Genomic DNA, 24,073 nt, shown 5'->3' on the forward strand with positions numbered 1-24,073 from the left:
GATGTTTTTACCTGCAAAAACACCTCTCTGGTAATCTCTTAGTCCTCCAGTGCAACTCTGTGGTCACCATCTGCCAGATATTGACCATAGAACTGAGCTTGAGGAGCTACAAATGCCAAGTCGAGTGTTCTCTCTAGGAATCTCTAGGTCCTTCAGTGCGATTTTGGGTTAAAGTTGACCATAGGAGAACCTAGACATTCCTAGAGAGAACATATTAATAAAATCCATGAATAATCAAGTCTGCAAAAGTCAAAGCCGCAAATGTGGAGAGACGAGTGTACTCTCCTATGGACCCTCCACTTTATTCCATCACAATAGCAAAATTTGTGATACAGTATATGCAGTGAATTATTTCTGATGTTCTAGCACTATAATAGCTGTGGAATATTAAACAATAGCCATCAATTACATTCTTCATGGTCTTTATAGTATGGATTTGGATACCAAAAGCAATGCTGGATTTTGTGAAAGGAGGTAGCAGCGCACCACTCTTGTATGCATCTTTTCTTATTGTTCTTGGCTAAACATCAAGTAACACTGTTAAAATACACCAGTTCTGACTCAAAACAATTCTTGGATTTGTGTAATAATAATAATTAATAATAATTTGTTTTATTTATATACCGCTATTCCAAAGATCATAGCGGTGAACAGCAAGTAAGCTAATTAGCAAGTAAGCTAATTTGCCCCCAACAGTCTGGGTACTCATTTTAGCGACCTCGGAAGGATGCAAGCCTGAGTCAAGCTTGGGCCCTTTTGCTGGTCTTGAACTCGCAACCTTGTGGTTTTGAGTGAATAGCTGTAGTACAGGCATTTAACCACTGCGCCACCAGGGCTCCTAACACTGTGACTAGATGGCAGATTCTTAACCTTATAAATATGAAAGCATTCAGAATGGTAGCTAACTAGCACACATGTTTCAACTGTATTTTCAACATGAAGGAGGACAAACAAGAGCCACTTTCATAACTGAGAGCAATGCTGCTGTAAGATCTCCTACTGGCCGAAGTGAGAGGATGTGCCCTTCAGCTGCTTTAACCATAACCTCTACCGGTTTCTTAGTCCTACTTTTGGGCAGCGAGTCCATACAGCAAGATACTGTGGCTGGGATGGCAATGGAGGCTTCCTGGGTGACTGCGGCATGGGACAGACCGCCCGAAAAGGCACAGCTGCCAAACTGTGCAGCTTCTCTGCAGAGGAAAAAGAACCCAGAAAAAACGGGTTCTTTTTGAGCCGCACGGGCGGCGTAACAAGTGCAACACTGGTGCACTCATTATGTAAGCGCCATGCAGCAACATGCAGACACAGCATGGCACTTATGTAACAATGGTGGCGCCTGTTACACAGGACACCGCCATTGTTATGCCACCCGCACATACTAGGGTTAGGGACCGTGTGGTTGCCGCGTGGTCCCTACCCCTAGAATCGGCACTGGTACGCCGCTTGTTGGCAGTATGTACCGTACCTACATCACTGACAGCTTCCATAAGAATTCCAATATTGGTTTCATTCTGATTATACAGTTATGCTTCCATTGTATTTGCATCTTGTAATAGAACTCAGTCTGCTATTACTTCCATGTAGCTCAGGGGTAGGCAACCTTTTTGAGCCGGGGGCCGGGTTGCTGTCCCTCAGACAACTGGGGGGCCGAAGCCAAAAAATAAATAATTAAATAATTTTTAAAAAATTTAAATAAATAAATAAACCGGGACAAATGTAGGACAAAATTTTCAAATGGTGGACACTTTTTTAAAAAAAGTGGAGGACACGCAAAAAAAATTTGCTGATTTTTAAAAAAATGTTAACATAAATGTATGTTTCTGAGGCTTTTATAGACAATTGCCCCTGTGCGCAAGAGGCCAAAGGCCCCAGCGGCAATCGGTGGCAGGACTGATGTAGCTCGTTGTAGCTCATTCTTCCTCCTTCTCCAAAATGAATTTATTCCTGCTTTTTAGCTTATGCAGTAAATATGAATAGATGGCAAAAGTTGCTTTGCATATATATTAATCAAAATGCCATTTTGTTTGCTATGTGATAAATTGTAACACATTTTCTCATCTGAATGCCAGATAATCATATTGATTGCTGAAACTGTACACAAGGAAAAACACTGTCATCCATAAATATTTGACTGCTCATGAAATCTTAATATTTTGAGCTAATACAAGAAACAACAAATGAATCTATAAGAATGAAGACATTGTTGTGTCTCATATTGTTTTCTTCTTTGTTCTTTTCTTTTACTGTGCCTCATCATTGATTTTCACTACCCATTTTTATTAGTTACATCAAGATATCACAATAACACTCTCTCTTATGTAGACTTTAATGTTGCTTATGAGTGAATAGGGGATGGGGAGTAACACATAACCTAATTTCTTTTTTGAGTTGGTTCTTTTCCATCATCTCTTCCATCCTTAGAACTGTTAGTTTTCTACCATTAAAAGCTCTAACGCAGAAGGGGTGACTCATTCAGTATGCAACATGTTTCTGAAGGGAACCTGTAGAAATGTAAAAAGCCCAGAAATTTCAGAAGCGTTTCTTAGGTTACCTACCGTGCTTTATCCATACCATTTCAATTAGGTGTAGTTTAAACTTTTATTTTCGGTGGCAAGAGAAAAATGCTTTAGGAAATCGCAGGTTGAATCCAATTGTGCTCTTTCATGCATAGAAAGGCTTTTGATCTGCTAACTGAAGAAGATTTTAGCTGATTCTCTTTGCATCCAGCACCCCACCCCCAAACCTGTATGAGATACTGTGATGACCCTCCAGAACAGCATGGAAAGTAATGTAAAGAGCTTCGGGAGGAAAAGAACATTGGTAAAAATAATCTCCTGTCCTCTTTTGCTAACGGAGGCATCAACTGGATCAAAAGCTCTTCTGATAACAGAAGACTGTAATTGGATTTAATCCCCAAGTATGTTGATTTCTTGGCTATTGAGTATTAGCCTTGGCTGTTTATACTGTTTTTCTCAGTCATAGAAGCTTAGAAACCACAAACATTTGACATATCTACAAGTCAACAGTATCCTTCTCCTGTGTTAGAATTTACTGGACACATCCATAAGGTGCAAGTCTATTTTTATTTTAATTGAAGCTATCTTAAATGTAACAGAAATGAATTATTTTCATTTCTAGTTGGCAGATTTTTATCCCAAGCAATCTTTTATGTGTATTATTTTATTTTTCTGTGGCGCTTTCCAGACCATCCAAAAGGGCGGTCTGCCGGCGCCCTCATTTGCTGCACGGTGGAGCTTCAGCGGCCAAACCATGTGACTCCTCTGCGCAGCAAAAAGAAGTCACAAAAAGCGGCTTCTTTTTGTGGCGCCATTGGCACACTTGTGGCGTCATAATGGCGCCGAGACGTGCAGACACTAAGCGTCCGCTACATCAAAATGGCGGCACCCATGTAGAATGGGGCCGTCATTTTGTACATGCTCAGCCCTTTCTAACCCTAGTACGTGCCGAGCATGTACTTTTCGGGGGTCTGGAAACCGCCTATGTTATATTTTATATTTATGCTGGTCTTTGACCATAATAAAGAATTTCATTTCAAACCTGCTCTGAACAAATCTTGCTTCCAAAAAACCCATGATAGGTTAACCTTATGGTCTCCATATGTCAGAAACAACTGGAAGGCACACAACAATAACAACAACAAGCAGAATGTTTTCAACTAGGAAATCTTGCTGAAGATATGGACATATCTTGTAGTCAGCTCTTCAGAAACTGTTTTTAGAAGTAAATTTTATTTATACCAGAAAAACAGATGTTCACAACCATGTAAGTTAGATGTAGCTTAGAGACTTGCTGAAGACCAGCAGATTACAGATTTTACTCTTGGTTTCTAATGCCTAAACCCTTCAGACTTTTCTGTGTAACATTTAAATAACTCTACAGTCTCTTAACAACTTACTAAAAGACCAACTAGGAAGAGAAATACATGTGTATATGTGTCTGTGCATACAATGTGTATTTAGTAAATGTAATATATAAATATACACACACGCACATTATTTTAGCTTGAAAATATGAGAAATGTTGTAGTGTGAGCTATTTGTGAGCTCTCAGTAAAAGAGTTACCTTTTTCCCTCTTCAGGTCCTGTTTACAGTCTCTTTCTTGGTGTGATATTCTAGTCACTGCTGTTTAGCCCACCAAACACTTGGCCCTCATTGGGCTACAAGATAGTGACTACATTTTTCAAGGGTTGATTGTGTTAGTAATGAGGGTTAATGAAGATTTCTTTTCCTAGCAAATTCTCTTGCCTTTCTGGATGTTTCTCCCTAACAGTTCTGTTGTTCACCTGGAGGTTTTTAAGTACTCCATGTAGCAGTTATTTAATAAGTTTGTATAGAATACTTGCAAATTTTCTTGACTTAAGAGAGATAAAGTGTCTCAATACGTAGAGACAATCCATTGAGAAAATGGCTAGTCTATCAAGATTTTTCTCATTTCAGGACTCTTGTTTTAAAAAAATTATTTGCAGCAAAAACACCCTTTTGCACAGTCATAAGTGGGGGGGGGGGGTCAAAATTTGCAAAGAAAACCATTGATCACTGATGGATTATTTGCCTGATATAATGGTTTTAAATAGTATTCTAATTTTTTTTCCATGCATCTAAATTCTCCCCTTTCTCAGACTATTTAATATTTCTATAGCCAAAAGAGCAACTGTTGTGTGTCTTCTATTTTAAGTTTTATCCATCCCTTCACCCTTAAATTCCTTTCTACAAACCTGTCCTAAGTGGTAGCATGGGGTGGAAATGCCTTAAGCATTTATGCCACATAAAATAAAAGCAGACTAGGGCTGCATCAGCACTGCAGAAATAATACAGTTTGACACTGCTTTAATGGCCATGGCTCAATGCTATGGAATCACTGGAATTTTGTTGTGGCACCAGAGCTCTCCAACAGTGAAGGCTAAATATGTCACAAAACTACAATTCCCAGAATTTCATAACATCAAGCCATGGCAGTTAAAATTGTGTCAAGCTGGATTATTTCTGCAGTGCAGATGCAGCCATTGTTAAGTAAAGCAAATCAGAAGGAATTGAAGTTAGTGGGAAAACATCTTAGGAGGAGCAATCGTTTAAATAGCACTTGTTTTCTAGGAAATTCATAGTGCTTCCAAGGAACTGTGATATGAAAGGAGTTCAGAATTCTTTTAATTGGGAATACTTTGATCTTCTGGCCAAGTGTTTTGGGTTTGGGCTTTTCTTTCCATTTGCTTTGGATAACTGGTCATAGAGCTTATCACAAAATGCAGATGCAGAGCTTATCATGAAGCACAGATCTCAATGGGAAATTGTTTGAAATTATTTCCTAGACCTAGATTTCTATTAAAGTGCATCATCTGGAAGCGATTCAGTTAACAAGAACAGCAAACCCTCTGTCAATTTAACACATTGTGTTATGGGCTTTCCATATTCACTGTATCTTTAAAATGCCAATAAATTTCAGCTGTGAAGGGCAGCACCCTGAAGAAACACATTATTCAAGCAATGTGGATATGTGATGGTATCCTATGCTAAGGGTATTTCCAGCTTCACAACTATCTTGGAACTGGATGACTGCCAGAGTAGTGGACGTAACCTAATCCCAGGCTTATTTGTCCACTATAATTGGCATATGGAATTTATGCAACTGTAGTTACACTCCATGTTGCATGTACAGAGCTGGCAATATTACTTATGGAACAGATAATGGCATACCTTTTCTTTTAACTGTTTGGATGTTTTATTTCAGATTGTCCTAGAAAACAGCAGCCGAGAAGACAAGCATGAATGTCCATTTGGTCGGAGTAGTATTGAATTAACAAAGATGCTGTGTGATATCCTGAAAGTGGGAGAATTACGTAAGTCTGTTAGTGCATTATCTAAGCAAGCATTTTGTGGTTTTCCTATGGAGTGTATCAGTGTTGCAAAATAACATTTTCTGGTGACGTTTTACTCCGTAAATAGTGGATTGAATGAGACACAAAGTTTCACAAAGAATTTACCTTTCATGCTGCAATGCAATTTTGCATACTGAAGCAGCGTGGCTTGAGATATTGCAGCTGATTGCTAAATGATGACGGAAAAATATAGAATGAGTCTTTGCAGCTTCTAGTCTCTCCAGGTAATTAACAAGACAAAGAACTTTGATGTAACAACTTCATGCATCACCCACTGTTATTATAATTCAGTCTGTGACAGTCTTGCCAGCATGGTAGCTCTAAACCTGAGCCCCAACAGTGATGATAAAACAATGTGCCACTGGATGTACTAGCCGAACATAGACTCAAAAGCTGGATCTGGATTGCAGAAAAATAATAGTGTGTGCATTCTGTGCAGATAAGAAAGGGTGTGTATGCAAAAAGACCTGGTATAGCCTCCTTGGGTCAGATGTTTTCTGTAATTTAGAGCACATGGTGAATTCCTTTATGCATCATTAAATGATCCAAACGTTAAAGTGCAAAAATCATGAATTAGCTTTCAAAAATAAAAATTAAGCAAACAAGAATCTATTATTAGCTGCCTTCAAGTTGACCTCCACTCATGGGTATCCTGTGAATGATACTTCTCCAAGCCCCCTTATCCTCTACCTCTCTGCTCAGATCCTGTAAGGTCAGGCCCATGGTCTTACTTATTGAATCGATCCATCTGGCATGTGGTCTTCCTCTCGTTCTACTGCTTTCTACCTTCCCTAGCAACATTGTCTTTTATAATAATAATAATAATAATAATAATAGCACCAATTCATTTATATCCCATCTCTCCTTATGGATCAAGGCAAGTTACAATACATTTTAATAACGAGTCATGCCTTCTCACAATGTAGCTGTGACAGCATCAATTTCGTCATCTTGGCTTCCAGGGAGAGTTCAGACTTTATTTGTTCGAGGACCCAATTGTTTGTCTTTTGGCTGTCCACAGTGTACTCAGCACTTTTCTCCAGCACCACATCTCAAATGAATTAATTTTCTTTGTATCTGGTTTCTTCACTGTCCAGCTCTCACAACCATGCATGTTTATGGGGAATACAATGGCTTGAACAATTCCAACTTTAGTGTTCAGCTGTATATCTTTACTCTTTAGGATTTTGTCTAGTTCTTTCATAGCTGACCTTCCCATTCCTAAATTTCTTCTGATTTGTTGACTTCAGTCTCCATTATGATCAATGTTTGATACAAAATAGGGGAAATCTTTAACTATTTTGATTTCATCATTATCTGGTTGAATTTATGTAGCTCCTCCATGGTCATTATTTTTTGTCTTCTTTATGTTTAACTTTAGACCTGCCTCTATGCTTTCTTCTTTGACTTTAGTGATTGTTCCAAGTAGTGGTGTCACTAGGCATGTGGTGTGTGTGTGCGGCCCACACTGGTGAAACCCCAGAAGGAGGGATAACACCCAGTCAGTCCCTCCCCCCATGCATGCTCCCTATGTGCAGTGTCCCATTTGTCAGCTCTGCACGTCCCCCACACACGCTATCCCTGCATGCCATCCCATCATTTTCTTCATCAGGACAAGGACAGGGTGGCACAGTTGGAGGAAGTGCACACTGCCCCTGGAAGCCGCACCCTGAAAGCCCTGCCCCTGAAGCTCCACACCCTGGAAGCCTCTTGTCCTAAGTATAGATTCCTCATCAAGACTATCAGATGTAGTGGCACTCCCATTTCTTTGAGATCATTCCATAGCTTTTTGTGATCTATGCAGACAAAGGCCTTGCTATCATCTATAAATCACATGCTGATTTTTTTCCTGAAATTCTTTGGCTCACTCCATAATTCATTGTATGCTTGTGATATGGTCCCTAGTGCCTCTTCTTTTCCTGAACCCTATTCAGACATCTGTCAATTCTCTCTCCATATAATATTGCAGTCAGTGCTGCAGATTTTTTAACAAAATTTTGCTTGTGTTGGAAATTAATGCTATGGTTCTGTAATTGCTGTAGTCTTTTGTGTCCCCTTTTTTGTGGATGGGAATGTATATCGATCATTCCCAATCTGTGGCCACTTTTTTGTTTTACATATTTGTTGGCATATTTTGGTTAACACTGGAATTTAATCTGTTTGAGTGGTGTGAAGCAGTTTTACTGGGATATAGTCTGTTCCTGTTTTTTATTATTATTATTACAGGTATTATTATTATTTCTCTGAGTGCCTCTTCCACTTCACTTTCCAGAATTTGGGTTCATCTTCATATGGTACAATTCCACATTCATGATTAAAAATTCACTGGGTAGGTCTGCCAGAAGAGATGTATCTATAATGCAGTTTTAAAAGCAGTCAGCATTTTCAGCAGTCGTATCTCCTCCGGCAGGTCATTGCACAACCTTGGGGCAGACAACGAAAAAGTCCTCTGGTAGTGCTGCTTTGGATGTTCTTTACTTTGTTGGGTGTGTCTGCTGCTTGGATGGTGGTCTTTTTGTGTTCTTCTGTGCCCTCGCTTAATTCTCTGTTTGTGATTATCCCCTGTGCCTCCCTTTTTGCTCTGTTTGTGTTGTGGTCCTACCCTTTGTTCCATTCTGTGCTGTTTCATCATAGGGTTTTCATGGTGAGAAGTTACCCAGCAGAAGCCCCACCTCCTTAGACCATGTGCTCATGGAGAACACAGGGTCACAAACAAGCAAAAACCACACACAACTCTTAAAAAGCTGTCAGTCAAGGATGCCCCCTCCCCCAGACACAGCTCACCTTCTGCAGTCTTTTCAGAGGCTGTGCTGGAGTTACTATGGCTGGAGTTGTATAGATCTATTGGCTGCTAACAATTCAAGTATCTGTTAAGAAAATGCATTTGATTCCAATCTTATTGTGTAAGATTAATTGTATCCAAAACTGTAAGATACTTAAAAACAGTTATCATTATTCCTGTCTTTTTTATGAATACTATCTTTGACAGGGTAGATTGAAAAAGTAGGCAGAATGTGTGAGCTTCAGGTGTGCTCATACTGTTGCTGCATTGACTTGTTGGGCAGAAAAGTCATCTCTTGCTGCTAGGTTCCTAAAAGGCATTTTTGGTGCTTGGCCTAAGAATGTAGAATGTTTCTGGAGATGTAATCATTTTTAAGCAGAACACTTCCACTAAGTGCAAGGAGTAAGTTATACCTGAACTGTTTTCATTTATAACCAATTCCAAAGGAAGAATCTTTGATATACAATATTTTACAATTCAGCTTTTCTTTTCAATTTTTTAGTTATTGTTTGGGTTTTTGGAACAAACGGGGAGTGGATGGTGCTGCTACCACAAGGATTTCTTTTTATTTATTTTGGTTTGGGGGAGGGAGTTCTTTGCAAACAAACTATATTACTTCTTTAAAAAATGTTGTTTCAACATATGAGCTCCCGTGTACCACAAATAAAGAATACATCTGATTTGTTATGCTGAGACTTGCAAACCTGAGCTGTCACTTTAGGAGAACATACAGAATGAATCCTTCAATTAACAGTAAAGGCTATATTGCTCAATAAAATCTGTAGTGCTAAAATCATCAGTCACAGTCTAAACCAAAGTTATAGCTGACAGTTCATGTGCTTAATATTTCAAAATATGTATTAATGCTCTCATGGTTCTTTCTGCTTCCTGCACTTGCACTGGAATATATTTTCAAAAACACTCTGAGATATATAATTTAATAGATATGATGAATTGATACCTTCTTGTGTAATAGTTAACTGGTCAAAACCCTCCTAAAGCGCAAAGTTGATATATTCTTAGATTCATTTGTGTGTTACATTCTTACAACTTATGAGTTCCTTTTAGATGGATATGTACAAATATGACTGGCAGAACAGAGAAGTCTAGGGGGAAATGCATCAAAGTATAGCTCAATTTTATTAAGAACAGCATAAAAGAATGGGTTATATGTAAAAGGGATGGGTTAAAACTATTGCCAAACCATTAGGCAGTCAGGGATACTGCACAATCTTCTAGTAAAATTTAGAACTTGTATGTAACGTATATGTGACATTGTTAATCAGTTACTGGGGTAACTAAGTTTATGTAATAGAAAGCTAGAACAGTATTCTTTCTTTCTTTCTTTCTTTCTTTCTTTCTTTCTTTCTTTCTTGTTGTCAGTGGCCAGTGGTGTAATTGGCTACTTTCAAGAGTAAAATAGCAGGGATTCTGCCTATTGGTTGTATGTTAGGGTATGTTCTGACTCAGTCTGAGCAATGGGAGGGAGAGAAGGAAAAATCACATGGGTGACCGCCTTTCCTATATAACTCCTGAACATTTTTTCAGATGTAACAATACAGAGACTCCTTGAGAAATCCAGTCTCATCTGCCTACGAAAAGATAAGATTATTAGCTCCCTCGGAATTCCCCCTGTTACCTCCACAGTCCATACCAATACCAGGTGGCTGTCTACATACATGTCCCGATTGTGTTGCCTGGCACTGCTGCTGCTTCACTTCACTCCCTCTGGGGTAAGAAACAAGGAGACTAGTGGCGATCACATGGCTGGGCACCTTGTGTGACTCACACCAGTTGTGGTGGCGGTGGGAAACACAGCAGGGAATTGTGTGTAGACAGCCACCCGGCATTGCTAAAGAGTGCTCTAGGTTTTCCTGCAAAATCTAGAGCGAAAGGTGAGTTAGAGTGGACCCTTGGTAGCCGCTGGAGTTTGGTTCCAGGACCCCCCTGGATAACGACCATGGATGCTTAAGTCCCATTAAATGCAGTGGCATGGTAAAATGGTGTCCCTTACATTAAATGGCAAAATTGAGGTTTGCTATTTGGAATTTATATATAGTTTTCAATATTTTAAGCCATGAATGGTTGAATCTATGGATAAAAAACCATGGATACAGAGGGATGATTGTATTTTAAACCGGTTTAAAGGAGGGTTACGGTATATTCAATACAGAACTGGCCTTACATAATGAAAATAGTCTGCACTTGAATTAGGTATTCACCCCTGTGTTGTGAAGACAGGTTGCAATGAAGACTGGGGGAAATGACTTTATTTGGTTCATTTAGACATGCTCTTAGTTTTAATTGGTATTGTTAAGATTCAAAAGAAATTTAAACCAAAAATCCATTTATTCGTCCCAACTAGAGTCTAGACATGATCTGTCTGGAACTTGCTTAACTGTTCATTTACCAAGTTCTCATTAATTCAATTGGTCTTACTCTAGTTGAGCCTAACTAATGGGTTGTGGCCTAAGTATTTTATTTAGGGTAGCTTTAAAAATTCAGCTTAAATAAAGGGTCCACTTTTTAATTTTAAAAAACCATTAATTTTTACACAGTCTGCCACCATTTGCAGGATTTTAAGATCATTTAAGACAGATCTCCTAAATAAGGATTTTGATTTGTGATAGAGGATTAAGATTGTGTTAGACGATTAAGCTACTTAATTACCTCTACATTTATCCCATCCTCACTACATAAATTTGTAATTTCCTGCCTCCAAAGACATGAGATCAGCCAAAAGACCAGTACCTTTCAGGAAATTTGTTTACAGATAAGAAGCTATTCACCACAAGTGAATTTCTTATCTCGGTCATCTACTGCTCATTATGGACCCTAACAGTATACACTGTTATACTATATATATATACTATATATATTATATATATATATATATATATATATATATATATATATATATACACATATATATACATATATATATATACTATAGTTTAGCTCAAGGTTCATGAAAATATTATGGACAAATTATACCCTCAGTACATACATCTCTTGTGGCTAGGATAAAAGTGTGTGGTTAAGGGACTGAAGAAATATAGTCTTTAGCAGGTTTTTTGTTTGTTTCTTTGAAACAAAATGGTTCTGTGTAATATAAAAGTGCTTTTGGAGTTGTCCATTTCAAAGCTAGTAATAGAGCATCTTTTGTTGTGTGCATTTACGAAATGTGAATTGTAAATTTTCTTGGCCTGGCACATAGAACCAGTTCTGCAGTTCTTTGGATCCTATCCTAACTGCTTGTGTCTGCTTGACACAATCAGAGTGCTGAAAAAGTCAACAAATGCAATAGGAAAGAATTGGAGAGTTGTTGAAGTCATCTTCGGGGGGGGGGGAATCTTTTGAGTGAGCTTGACATTTCCCTTCATGGTTAACATTTATCAGTTGTTCATTTGGCAACAAAGCTTAGCTTTGAAATATTAGAAAATTTAATAGGGCACATACTGCCATTTTTCTTTGCCAACAAATCCTCTTTGCTTCTGCCCACAAAAATTATACAAATGACTAATCGGAAGAGCTAGAACTGCACAGGGAAACCACCCTGCAATTAGGGCATGATGCTTAACTATTGGACACTGATGTTTCAGTCCACTTTGAAGTCTCATCTATCACTTTCTTTTCTGCCTAAACATTTTTGCTAATGAATGGCTTAAGAAAATGAGCTTCTAGCAATTAAACTTTGCTTGCCCTTCCCAAGGATCTATAGATAAACGTAAGCCAGTTGGGGGTGTGGGAGCTTCAGCCCCCAGGCTTTCCTAGACTTTCTGAAAAGTCAGCTGAACTATCGGTACTGCTGGCATAGTAAAACTGAGGTCAGTGTGGCATTTTGTTGAACTGTATTTTGCTTTGGCTCTAAGTTATGGCAAAGTGGAAATGACCTAAAAGGCCATCTGTTTCTGGAATTCAAGGCATATGAATTTAGTGTTTACTGAATAAGTAGGAGAATTGTTCCAGGTAGTGCTGAAACCATGTAACTCAATATGATTAAGTTTAAGGGCATTAACTGTATGTGTAAGTGGGAAAAGCCAAAGGTCAGTACTATTTGTTTGATACATGCTCTTGCCAAAGTGCATGTATGTATTGCTTTATGAACTGTGTTCCATCATGTGTGCTACTGCTCCTCTGCACACTTAAGGTGACATCTAGATGTTTCATACTACATCCATACCTCTGATAATGTGTATTCCTCACATATCAGGTCTTAGTGGCTGAATGTGCTGAAAATGTGAAGCTGGGATACATGTATATATTGTCATTCCCACCTATTCACTAGATACTCAAACAGGTTGAAGGCCACAGGGGCAAAACTGCTCATGTTTAGAAGAGGGAGGGCTGGGATATCCAACTGTAGTTAAGTACCAAGTACCATCAAGGCAACCACATTTGCTCATAGAAGCTGATCTTCTGTACCCCCTATTTTCCTAAGGTTGATTCTTTCCAGGTCAGCTTCCACCAGTCTTTCTTATGCCTATAGTCAGCATCCCAGCAGCAGAACCTGAAAGGAATATTGTATGGAAAGTTCCTTCACTTCATGCCGCTGCCTACATATTATTTAGTCAGAAGTTGGAGATGTGCAGAGTAGATTATGTTTAATGGCCAACATCAAATATGGCAAGAATTCTATTAGAAAAAAATATTTCTATGTTCAGAGTTAATTAGAGGTTTCTGGAGCAAAAAATCTGACATCAGCCCCATGAATCCAGTGGAAATTCTTTTCTCATGCAAAAGAAGTGGAGGAGGACTGAATCATAACATGGGAGTTTTATTAACAGGACAATCTTCCCCCTAAGAAGCAGTTTCACTACTTTTTCAAGTTGTGTTAAATAATCCTGTTAATTATTTTATTTTATTTTTGGTTATTTAACTTGCTTTAGTTAAACCCCTAGCCTTGGGGTAGCAATAGGAAGAATTAAATTGAAAATTGGAAAAGTGGGGAAAGACTCCCCCGCTTGTATGGAAGTAGTGGAAGCAACAACGTAGCAGGACTGCAACAAAAATGGACACAAAAACCTATTTCCCTTCAGATCAGTCACAAAGTAGTCGTATCAGTTCTCAGGGATTGTAACAGACTTTTAGCCCCTTCTATTTATCTTCAATGCAGTTTTCAGATGTTTAAAATTTGTCTGGCTAATTACTAATTACTAAGCAAGGTCAAGGAAGAAAGTGCTAAAGCGCACTTACTGATTAATATAAAGAAAACAAAAAATAATGACCATAGAAGATCTACATAAATTCAACCTAGATAATAGTTAAAGATTTCCCATATCTTGGATCAAGCATAGATTACAACAGAGACTGGAGTCAAGAAATTTGAAGAAGACTAAGAATGGGAAGGACAGTGTAATAATATACAACTGAGCGCTAGAGTTAGAATCGTCCAAGCCATTATATTTCCCATCACCATGCATGGAAGTGAGAGCTGGACAGTCAAGAAAGCTGAGAGAAAGAAAGTGAATTCATTTGAGATGTGGTGCTGGAGAATAGTGCTGAGGATACTTTGGACAGCCAAAAAGACAGACAGATGGGTCCTTGGTCAGATCAAGTTTGAATTATCTCTGGAAGCCAAGATGATGAATGATGCTTTCTTACTTTGGCCACATCATGAGAAGACACAACTCGTTAGAAGAGACAATGGGGCTAGAGAAGGTAGAAGGCAGTGGAAAGAGAAAAAGACTGCATGCATGCCAGATGGATAAACTCAGTGACAGAAGCCTGAATTTGCAGGGCCTACGCAGAGTAGTGGAAAACAGGAGGTCTTGGAGGTGTTTCATCTACAGGGTCACCATGTGGGAGAGGGGCAACTTGAGGGCAATTTAAAACAACATTCTTTTGAATGATTAAAAGCATTTAATGCACAGCATTGGTAACATACACACATGCCTCTAAAGAAACCCATTCCTATTCTGCTGTGAAATTTATTCTATCAGCTAGAATAGAGTGGTCTAAACAAAAGCAGAGCCTTTGAGTACCTCACCTTATGTGAAATATAAAACACCAGTGGTGCTTTTGCTCCCTAGTTGATATAACAACTCTGTATAATTATCCCTAAAGGCCATTTCACTTAATATATTCAACACTATAAAAATGTATATAATGTTTTCAACTGCTTATTAATATGCAAATATTAGACCTAAGATTGGAAGCGGAGCTAAAATGAATTTTTAAAAATCTCATAAGTACTATGTAGATTCCGAAAACTCTTAGGGAAGCAATCTTTTTTTTAAAAAAAGGCAACTAGTTTATTATATTATATGTCTGGCTGAAGTGATAAGACAGTGGGGGAAATTTCTTTAGGGGGTGAACATTGAGTACAGAGAGCTAACGGATTCTCTTTCTATGAATGGGGCATTTGTGGATAGGAAGGGAAATGAGAGGTGCTGCTGCTCTGAGGAAACTTCCTCTGTGAGAGAGATTTACAGATGACCCTTCCAAAGCTTAAACCCTGTCAAAATACTACTAGGCAGAGCTAGTCTGGAAAATGTGATGTCTCCCTCAATAGAGAGGAACAGGCTGATTGGACTATCCCTTCAGAGGGAGGGTAGATCTATAGCTCAGGGTAAGTGACCTCTGGTCTGCAGGCGGCTTATGTCAGCCTGCAGTGTTCTTCAGTTTCTGCCGAATTTAGTTTGATACGTGCTATTGCCAAAGTGCATGTATGTGGTGCGTTATGAAGTTCAGCACCATGCGTGCTGCTGCTCCTCTGTACATTCAAGGTGACATCTAGATGGTTCATACTACATCCATACATCTGATAATGGATATTGCCCACAGATCAAGTCTTAGTGGGTGAATATGCTGAAAATGTGAAGCTGAGATACACATGTATGTTGTTTTTCCCACCTATGCACTAGGTACTCAAACAGGTAGAAGGCCACAGTGGCAAAACTGCTCATGTTTAAAGAGTTAAGTGTGTCTACAGCCAGGGCCATGATACCAAAGCTGGGATTTCCAGCCGTGGTTAAGTAACACAATGTATATTAGTCAAGGCAACCACATTCACTCATAGAAGCTGGAGCCCTTTTAAATGACAGGTTTTACTCAGGACATATCATGTGAACACACCTTGTTTTGAACGAACATCACACTCCCAGAAGTGCAGTTCTTCTTTAAAACACACTGCATGCTTCCTATGTAGCATTTGTTGCTCATTCTAAGCACACACACAAAAAGTTTCCAATGACACAGAACTGCTTTTTTTTTTAATGTCCACTGCTGAATTTCAGCAGCATGTAGGGGAGCCATGGAAGGTTTCTGGGGTGGTGGTGGCACTTTGCCTACCAAAGGTGTTCACTTCTGGTGTGGAACACAAGTCTGTTGCTCCTCTAGAAAGACAGAGTTGCTGGCTTGTTGAGAGATGAACAGGCCAATGTCCCATGTTCAGATGGCATATGTCTTACAGTTGTGCAAACCACAGGCAGAGATTATCTGGCTTGTTTAGCTGCTCTTGACTGCTAACAGAAAAAACCAAGCAGCGGTGATGTGGCAGTAGGAAAAAGAGTTTATCACAGTGCACAAATTAGGCCTTTCTAGCTGGCCACTCCACATGTTGTTTCTTCCAGTATAGCATTTAATTGGAGTCTTGGGGAAAGTATGTATTGTGTCAGGTTTGATAACATTTGTTTTAAAAACTCTCCTTCTCCATAGATCAAGATCATATGCTATAAATATCTCATCTCTAAAGATTTGGGGAAATTGACCTTGATTGACAATTAAATATTTTTTAAAATACATTTTTTTCTCACATGTGCAGGAAACCCATAACATTTCATGTAATATCGATAGTTAGTGCTAATTAAGGGCAGGTGGGAATTATCTTCTGCTATGCTTCATTGCAGTGGCCATTTTTACTATTTTCACAATGTGGGATAAAAGGCTCAAAATATTTTGTCTAGTTCACCACAAGCGTGCAGCTTAACTCCACCTCCAAGGGCTGGATTCCCCCCACCACCACCACCATAAAATAACCTTTTAAAATCAAGATGGGACTGGCAAATAGCTGCTTCTTCTTCTCCCCATTTCCTTTCCCCCTTTAAAATCCAGAGACATGCTAGCAATGAGGAAAGACAGCAGTGGTCTGAGATTTTGCTCCTCTTGTGGAGGTTTTGATTTTAAATAAAGAGATGGGGAAGGAACAGTAGACCCACACAAATTTGTGTCATGTAGTGTCAAATAAAGAAGCACCAGCAGTTATAGGACTGTTAAGTGCGCCCCTTCAATAGAGCAAATGAACCTTTTTGTCCTCTATTTCCCTGAAATGGCCACTTTTGTTTTATGGGGTGAAACTGCATATGCTGAGCTAGGAGGCAAACCCTAAAACTGGGGGGGGGGGGATAAGCCCACCCTAAATCTTACCATGAGTTGTTGCCTTAATCTTGATTAAGATACCAAAAACACTGTAGAACTATGATTTAGTTTGTATGTTTAGTTTGTTTAGTTTACCATAGATCCCATCACTGAAGGGCATTCATAGATAGAGACTAGCAAGATCTACTTATCACCTTGTAAGCATGCAGGTAGGAAAGTGCCTTAACTATGGTTTGCTTAATACAGATATAGTGGTGCTGATGGGACAGGACTTCAGAGCACAAGGACCCCACTATTCAGAATTAGCAGGAAGATACACCTGGTGGCTTGTCACATATAGGAAGTTATACATGAAACCATAAAAGATGGGAGGAGGTATAAGTCTGTTATGTTCATAGTCTAAAGTTACTTAGCTGCATAGTTGTTCAGATACAACACACAATGATGGGTAGCAAACTCAGTAGTTTGTGAACTTGCTTCATTCTCTCATTTTACATTAATAGGTGCAGATGAATTTTTAAAATATTGGCTTCATATTCAGAAAACCCTAGTTAAAAAAAGCAAACTGTGCCTAATCATTATGCAATCATGGGGCCTACATGGATAAAGTTGAGCCTCTGCTCACCACAGATGTCTTTCAATCCCTGCTTTCCATCCCTAACACTCTGTAGCAAAACACTTCTGACATCAGTATGGTTTAGTCTGGGACCACATTGTGTCCCTTTGCCCACTTGTTTCGGTGATGTTGTGTTATGCATAGTGTGCAAACGTATGTAACCCATATGTAGACAGAGACAGAGCAAAACATAGCAACCTTTTGACAGATCAACATATGAAGACAAGAAGGGGAAGTGACTGGAGTTATGTGCCCTGCAGTGTGGAAAAATCAAAGACTTCCATGACTTCAAATAAAATCATCTTCATGACTCTGTCCTGCCATGTTGCCCTAGTTATCCACTAAACTAGTGCTTTGATCATACAATATGGAATCACAGGGTGATCATATAATTTTCATTTTTTCCCTGACAGTGGTAGCTGGTAGATTCCAGTTTATAGGACAGTGAATCCACTCTGGATTTTAGTTCCCCCTTTAAATGTGTCTCCATGATGCTGAGTGTAAAGATCAGCACCATGGATAGTTTCTTTAACCTTCAAATTAAAACCCAGAGCAGATTCATTCCTTAACTGACATGGAAACCATGAGCTGCCACAACTTCTTGATTTAAATTTTGTTGCTCCTCTTCTTCCTTCTGGATAAAGGCAAGCTCTCAAATATCAGTAAATTTCTGCAAAAGATTGCAGGGGATTATCTATTACCAAGGAAGCATGACTTTACTGACATTTCATATACAGTAGTGCCTGGGTGTTTTTCCACTCTAAAAGAAATGTGTCCCATGTGATACTGAAGAATGAAATATTTTCTGCCTCCCATTCCTATATGTCTGTCTGCAGAAATAAAGAGGAGAAGGGGTTTATTCACACCTTATTGCTGTAAAAATCACAGCTGATTTGTTCTATATTGCATGAATTTCTAGTAACAAGGCAACAAAAACATCTTCCATTCCCACCTGTATGCTTGCAGCACACTAATGGATTTTTATTATAGTTTCCTCTGAGATCTAAGCTGGAACTATTCTGGTCAGATTTATTGCTGTTTACACTTTGAGTGATGAGGGTTAAAGATTATATGTTTAATTTTGAAATAGTGCAGGAAACAAAAAGGATGCCAACTTATTACAGACTTAGGAAAGTCAAATCTATGGGTCAGTGTTGGAAATGTCACTGTATGGAGCTGCCTGCTTAATCATTCAGTAAGGTAATGGTTTCGTTTTAATTGCAGTCTCTTTGCTTTGTCAGCAGGGAAATTGACATTTTAAAGGTCAGCCTAAGACTATGTGCCAGTTGGACTTGATCTCTCTTATTTATCATGTTTAATGTTCATGTGTACAATGCTTAGTCCATCCTCTGAGGCAGAAGTAGAAAATGAGAAGTTATAGGATCCAGAGATATATGTGATTATTTGTCCCTAGCCAAATGGCCAATTGGCAGATGGTTCTTTAACAGCACCACCATCAATTACTAAATAACAAACACCTTTTGAAACCTAAAGGACGTCCAAAAGCTATTTGGGCGGCTGTTGTTCAGGAACGAAATTGTTTTACAAAAAATTCTCCTGAGCATGTCTAAGCCATTTGATTTGCCTAAAGTAGCTTTTGGAATCCTAGTCTTTATATCTGTCAGCTAAGTTAGTTTTTAAAATAAGAAGCCAAAGAGAGTTTCCAATACTCCATCACCCCAGTGCTGCCTTAAGTGAGAAGTGTTTATGTTCTAGGTTCTAGAACAGAGGCTTCCTGCCTCAAGAGTCATCAGGTGTGACTGAACTACAGAGTCCAAAATCTCTCATCACCATTGAGCATGGTGGCTGTAAGTTTTGGGAACCCAAGGTTGGGAACCAGGGTTCCAAATAACTGGGTTACTGTGATGAAGTATCTGACATCACACGTCTCCTCAATCCATCCCATCATGATTCCTCATTTGTTGGATTTCTTTGACATTGTGACTTCACAGGCAGACCAAGGAGGTAAGAAAGGATGTGATAGGAACTTTTATTATGTACAGTGGGACCTTCCCTTATGCTGGGGATCCATTCCAGATCCCCCTGCTTAAGGAGAATTCTGTGTATGTTCACGCGGTGTGGCGCACATGCCACGGGCACATCTGCCATTTGTTTCATTGTCACACAGCTTCAGCGTATGCTTGAAGCTGCGTATAGTGCACCCACATATGGCGTGGGCACACTGTACTATAATATAGAGTGTTGTGGTGTAATTGTAATTGGAGACAAAGTATCCTTTCCAAAGGACATTAATCTAACGACTACTTCTTATCCTTTCCATTTCTTTTTCTTGCCTTTTTGGTCAGTGTTTCATTGGATAACACCTCCTTCCTTTCCATCATATCCATTAATTCAGGCTTTTCATATCATAATTCATATTTTTAAAGGACTATATAAGGGGAAGGGGGATCTGGTAGCAGTAAAAAATGACTAAAGCAGGCTGGACAAAGCGAAGCACTTTTGGTGGCTCCGACTGTTCTAGAGTCAGTGTGGTATAGTGGTTTAAGTGCCGAATTACAACTCCGGAAGCCAGAGTTCAAATCCCCATTCAGCCATAAAAATCCACTGGTGACCTTTGGCAAGTCGTATCTCTCAGCCTCAGAAGAAGGCAAGCACAATCCTCTTCAAAACAAATTTTACCAAGAAAACCCTGTAATAGATTCACCTTAAGGTTGCCGTAAGTGAAAATGACTTGAAGACACACAACAGCAAGAGAGAAACAAATGGAAGGTCCACCTGGATTCTGCCCCCCCAATGGCATTTTCATCCCATTAATACTCCATTTCACCCCTAATTTTTAAATAGCGATATATATAGAGAGGGGGGGAGGTTATTTAAAAACTAGTTAATATCACACACCCCACCCCGCTTTGGAGTAAAAGTAATAGAGTTTGGCCAAATTGAAATCCTAGCACTGAGAGTATGACTTTCATCACGGTATGAACCTATCTGCATCACATTTCATCTTGGCTGGTGAAATGTTAAATAATCTTGTAATTCCATAAGGCAGTTTCTAAAATATCTAGAAACATTTCAAGCAAACTCACTTGTTTGAAGAGGAATGCCCCAGATGCTTTACCGCTGGTAGAAAATGGAGGTTTATAAAACAGAAGAGCTTAATCCTGTGCTGAAAGCTCTATTGATTTTCTATAGGAAGATACTCATGCCTTTCCTTCAGCAGTATGTTTTTAACTCTGCCTTCTTGTAACATGACTTATAAAGAAGATTGAAAGTTATTTTGTTTTGAAATCATGGTTTTCCTGTTGGCTTGGAAAATTGATTTCTGCAAACCATCATAGCTTTGTGTGAAATTGAAAAGGATTTGAGAGGGAATTCCAGAATAAGACCAAAAAAGAAAAGAGAAAGAAATAGGGGCTTTTAATACAGGAGACAGAAATGTGATTAACCTATGTTATTCTGGAGAGGACATAGGGGGCAACCACTGTGAAAAAGTCACAACTGGAATAGGAAATAACAGAAGAGCAACCTCTATAAGAATGAATTATAAAAACCATTTTATTTCAATGGTTGTTGTATTTTGGCTGTTATTTTTTCCTATACTAGTTGATTTGTGAACTGAAACAAGTATGTGTGTGTGCGCGCGCGCGCTTCTAGCTTGAGACATTTTCCCTATTAATGATATAAAAAAACACATTGATTTAAGCATTTGAATTTTCTTTTCAATAGTTGCATTTACTGATACTGGAGAGGCTAGATATTTTATGGTAAGAAGTTCTAAAATGTGTACACATGTGCTCTCTGTTTTCATTAAAAGATTTTAGTGCATGGACAAATACTGTTTTATAATAATAGTAAAAAAACAGTTTAAGGCATGGAGTTGTTCTAATTCTTAGCCATACTGTGATGTCGCAGTTGTAGGCTGAGTCATAAAAGGTTTCCCCATCTGCATTCTTTTTCAAACATATGCATATGTGCATGCATGCACATGCACACATGGTAGGCAAAGTGCAGCCCCACAGGTTGCATGCAGTCAACCAAGGATTGAACCTTGACAGTATAATGTGCAAACTGCTACACGTACACAAATTCACCCTGTTCTAACCATCCCTGTCTACACTAATAACTGTCCTTAAAAAGATTAGCCACTGTCACCCACTTTTTTAAAAAAAGAGAGAAGATGAAAACTCAAAATGTCAGCTGATTTGCCTGGTTTGTGCTCTCCCAGGCTGTTTTAAACCCAAGAAATGCCTTTTTGAAGCTAGGAGGTACAATAAAACAGAAGTCATTTTCCAGTTTACTTACTGGTTTAGTAGTTAGCCTATCCTGACTTAAAATAGCCCCCACCATTACTAGCCATCACAAAATTACTCTTACACTCCCCTTGGTGCATGGGGACAGGTAATATTGTTTCAAAAATGGAAAAAAAATTAGGGGTGTATTGGGAGGGGTCCCTGAGAGCAAGTGAAAGTAAAGGCATTTAGATAATTGAGGAGAAATTCTTGGAGAAAAGAGAGCAGAAATGGAGAGTATTTTGTGAGCTCCAACTTCATATAGGATCATAGAGTTGGAAGAGATATCAAGGACCATTAAGTCCAACCCCCTACCATGCAGGAACTCACAATCAAAGCACCCCAATAGGTGACCATCCAGCCTGTGTTTAAAAACCTCCAAAGAAGGAGAGAATACCATATTCTTACTGTCAGGTGATTCTTCCTAAAGTTTAGGTGGGATCTCTTTTCATGTCCAGTGAGCCCGTGCCATACATGGGCTCCTTATAGGTTGCTTTCAGCATATGCTGAAGCTGCCCAGCAAACGGGTGAATGGCTGGTGCGCGTGCATGGCCACATGGCGAGCACAACCCCCATTATTTCCAATGGGGCTTCCGAATGGTGCGCACGGCTGCACAGCTAGCACAAGCCCCATTGGATATAATGGATCTCAAGCATACGTGTTTTTTGCTTTATGCGGGGGTAGATGGGGTGGGTCCAGAACGGATCCATTGTGTAAAGCATGAGCCCACTGTAGTTTGAATCCACTGCTGCAGGTCCTATTCTCTGGAACAGAAAACAAACTTTCTCCATCTTCAGTATAACATCCTTTTAAATATTTAAGTAAGGCTATCATATCACCTCTTAACCTTCTTTCCTCCAGGCTAAAAATACCCAACTCTCTAAGCCTCTCCTCATAGGATATGGTTTCCAGATCCTTCTCCATTTTAGTCACCCTTCTCTGGACATGCTGCAGCTTATCAACAGCCTTTTTAAATTGTGTTGCCCAGAACTGGACACAGTATTTAAGCTGATGTCTGACCAAAGCAGAATGGAGCGATACTATTGCTTCCTTTGATCTAGACCAGTGATCTCGAAACTCTGCCCTTTAAGAGATTTTGGACTTCAGCTTCCGGAAGCCTCAGCCACATTGGCCAGTAGTCTGGGGTTCTGGGAGGTGAAGTCCAAAATCCCTTAAAGAGCAGTTTGGGGACTACTAATCTAGATAATATACTTCTGTTGATGCAGCCTAGAATCACATTACCTTTTTTAGCTGCCAAATCACACTGTTGTGATTCATGCTTAAATTGTGGTCTACTAAGACTCCTAGATCCCTTTCACATGTACTGTTGTTACCAAGCCAGGTGTCTCCCATCCTATATTTGTACATTTCATTTTTTCTATCTAAGTGTAGTACCTTATATTACTTCTTGTTAAAATTCATTTTATTAGTTTAGATTTTATTCCATAGTGAGATTAAGGTGTTTGATCTTACTGTAAGACAGATTGATATCTTGATATGTTGAAAGACTTTGAAAGGCTAGTAATTGAAATAATTCAATTGATAATGCATCATTCATTACCAATCATTTTTTATTATGATAGTAGTGTGGGGCCAGGCCCTGAGAGTATGGCCTGGATTTTGACACTGTTTACTGTAGGAAAGTGGATTCTTTTACTGGCTCTTTTTTTGACCCTGTAAAGATGCCTGCCTCTTGCCTTCAACCTGGACTATAAACCTCATAATAGTATAGTATTGATTGTTGGCTAAAAATGGTAGGACTGTTGCACATCTGGGAATGGTCAGGTTCAGGAGGGCTATCCTAAGTTAAAGAATTTTATCCCACACTCATCTGCCCCTCTTTTCTTTCCACCTCTTTCTACCAACACATATAATCCATTCTCTTTTTTTATAAAAAAATTAATTGAAAGTTAATAAGGAGTTATTTATTTCAATTAGAGGGCACTGATCTACTGCAAAAACATCAATAAATGGATAGTTGCAAAGATTAGTCAATGCATTAAGAGTGGAGAATTCTTAATTTGAGGCTCTCTGAATGTATGCAGACTTATTTTTCTGCACAACTGAATTACTACATCTTTTCTTCCTCCCCGTTACCAATGAAGAAGTGTGGTTGGCAAAGAGCAGTTGTAGTACCTTTCAAACACTTTCCTTCTATACTGCTCCATGAGGGAGGCACCTGCCTTTCAAACCTAAAAAGCCACATGGTCT

General features: G+C 39.0%; 1 protein-coding gene across 2 annotated transcripts in view; it reads left to right on the forward strand.

The window, feature by feature from the left end:
- Positions 1-24,073, forward strand: part of ELMO1 (engulfment and cell motility 1) — a 357,340-nt gene that overhangs the window by 203,656 nt on the left and 129,611 nt on the right. For both annotated transcript variants that reach the window (XM_089532586.1, XM_089532587.1), the window contains one exon: positions 5,747-5,855. In XM_089532586.1, the coding sequence (XP_089388712.1) occupies positions 5,747-5,855 (109 nt within the window). The remainder of the gene's footprint in view (positions 1-5,746; positions 5,856-24,073) is intronic.

Source organism: Sceloporus occidentalis, unplaced genomic scaffold (genome assembly GCF_023333645.1).
Source record: "Sceloporus occidentalis isolate IW3139 unplaced genomic scaffold, rSceOcc1.0.p SCAF_7, whole genome shotgun sequence".
Lineage (NCBI taxonomy): Eukaryota > Metazoa > Chordata > Lepidosauria > Squamata > Phrynosomatidae > Sceloporus > Sceloporus occidentalis.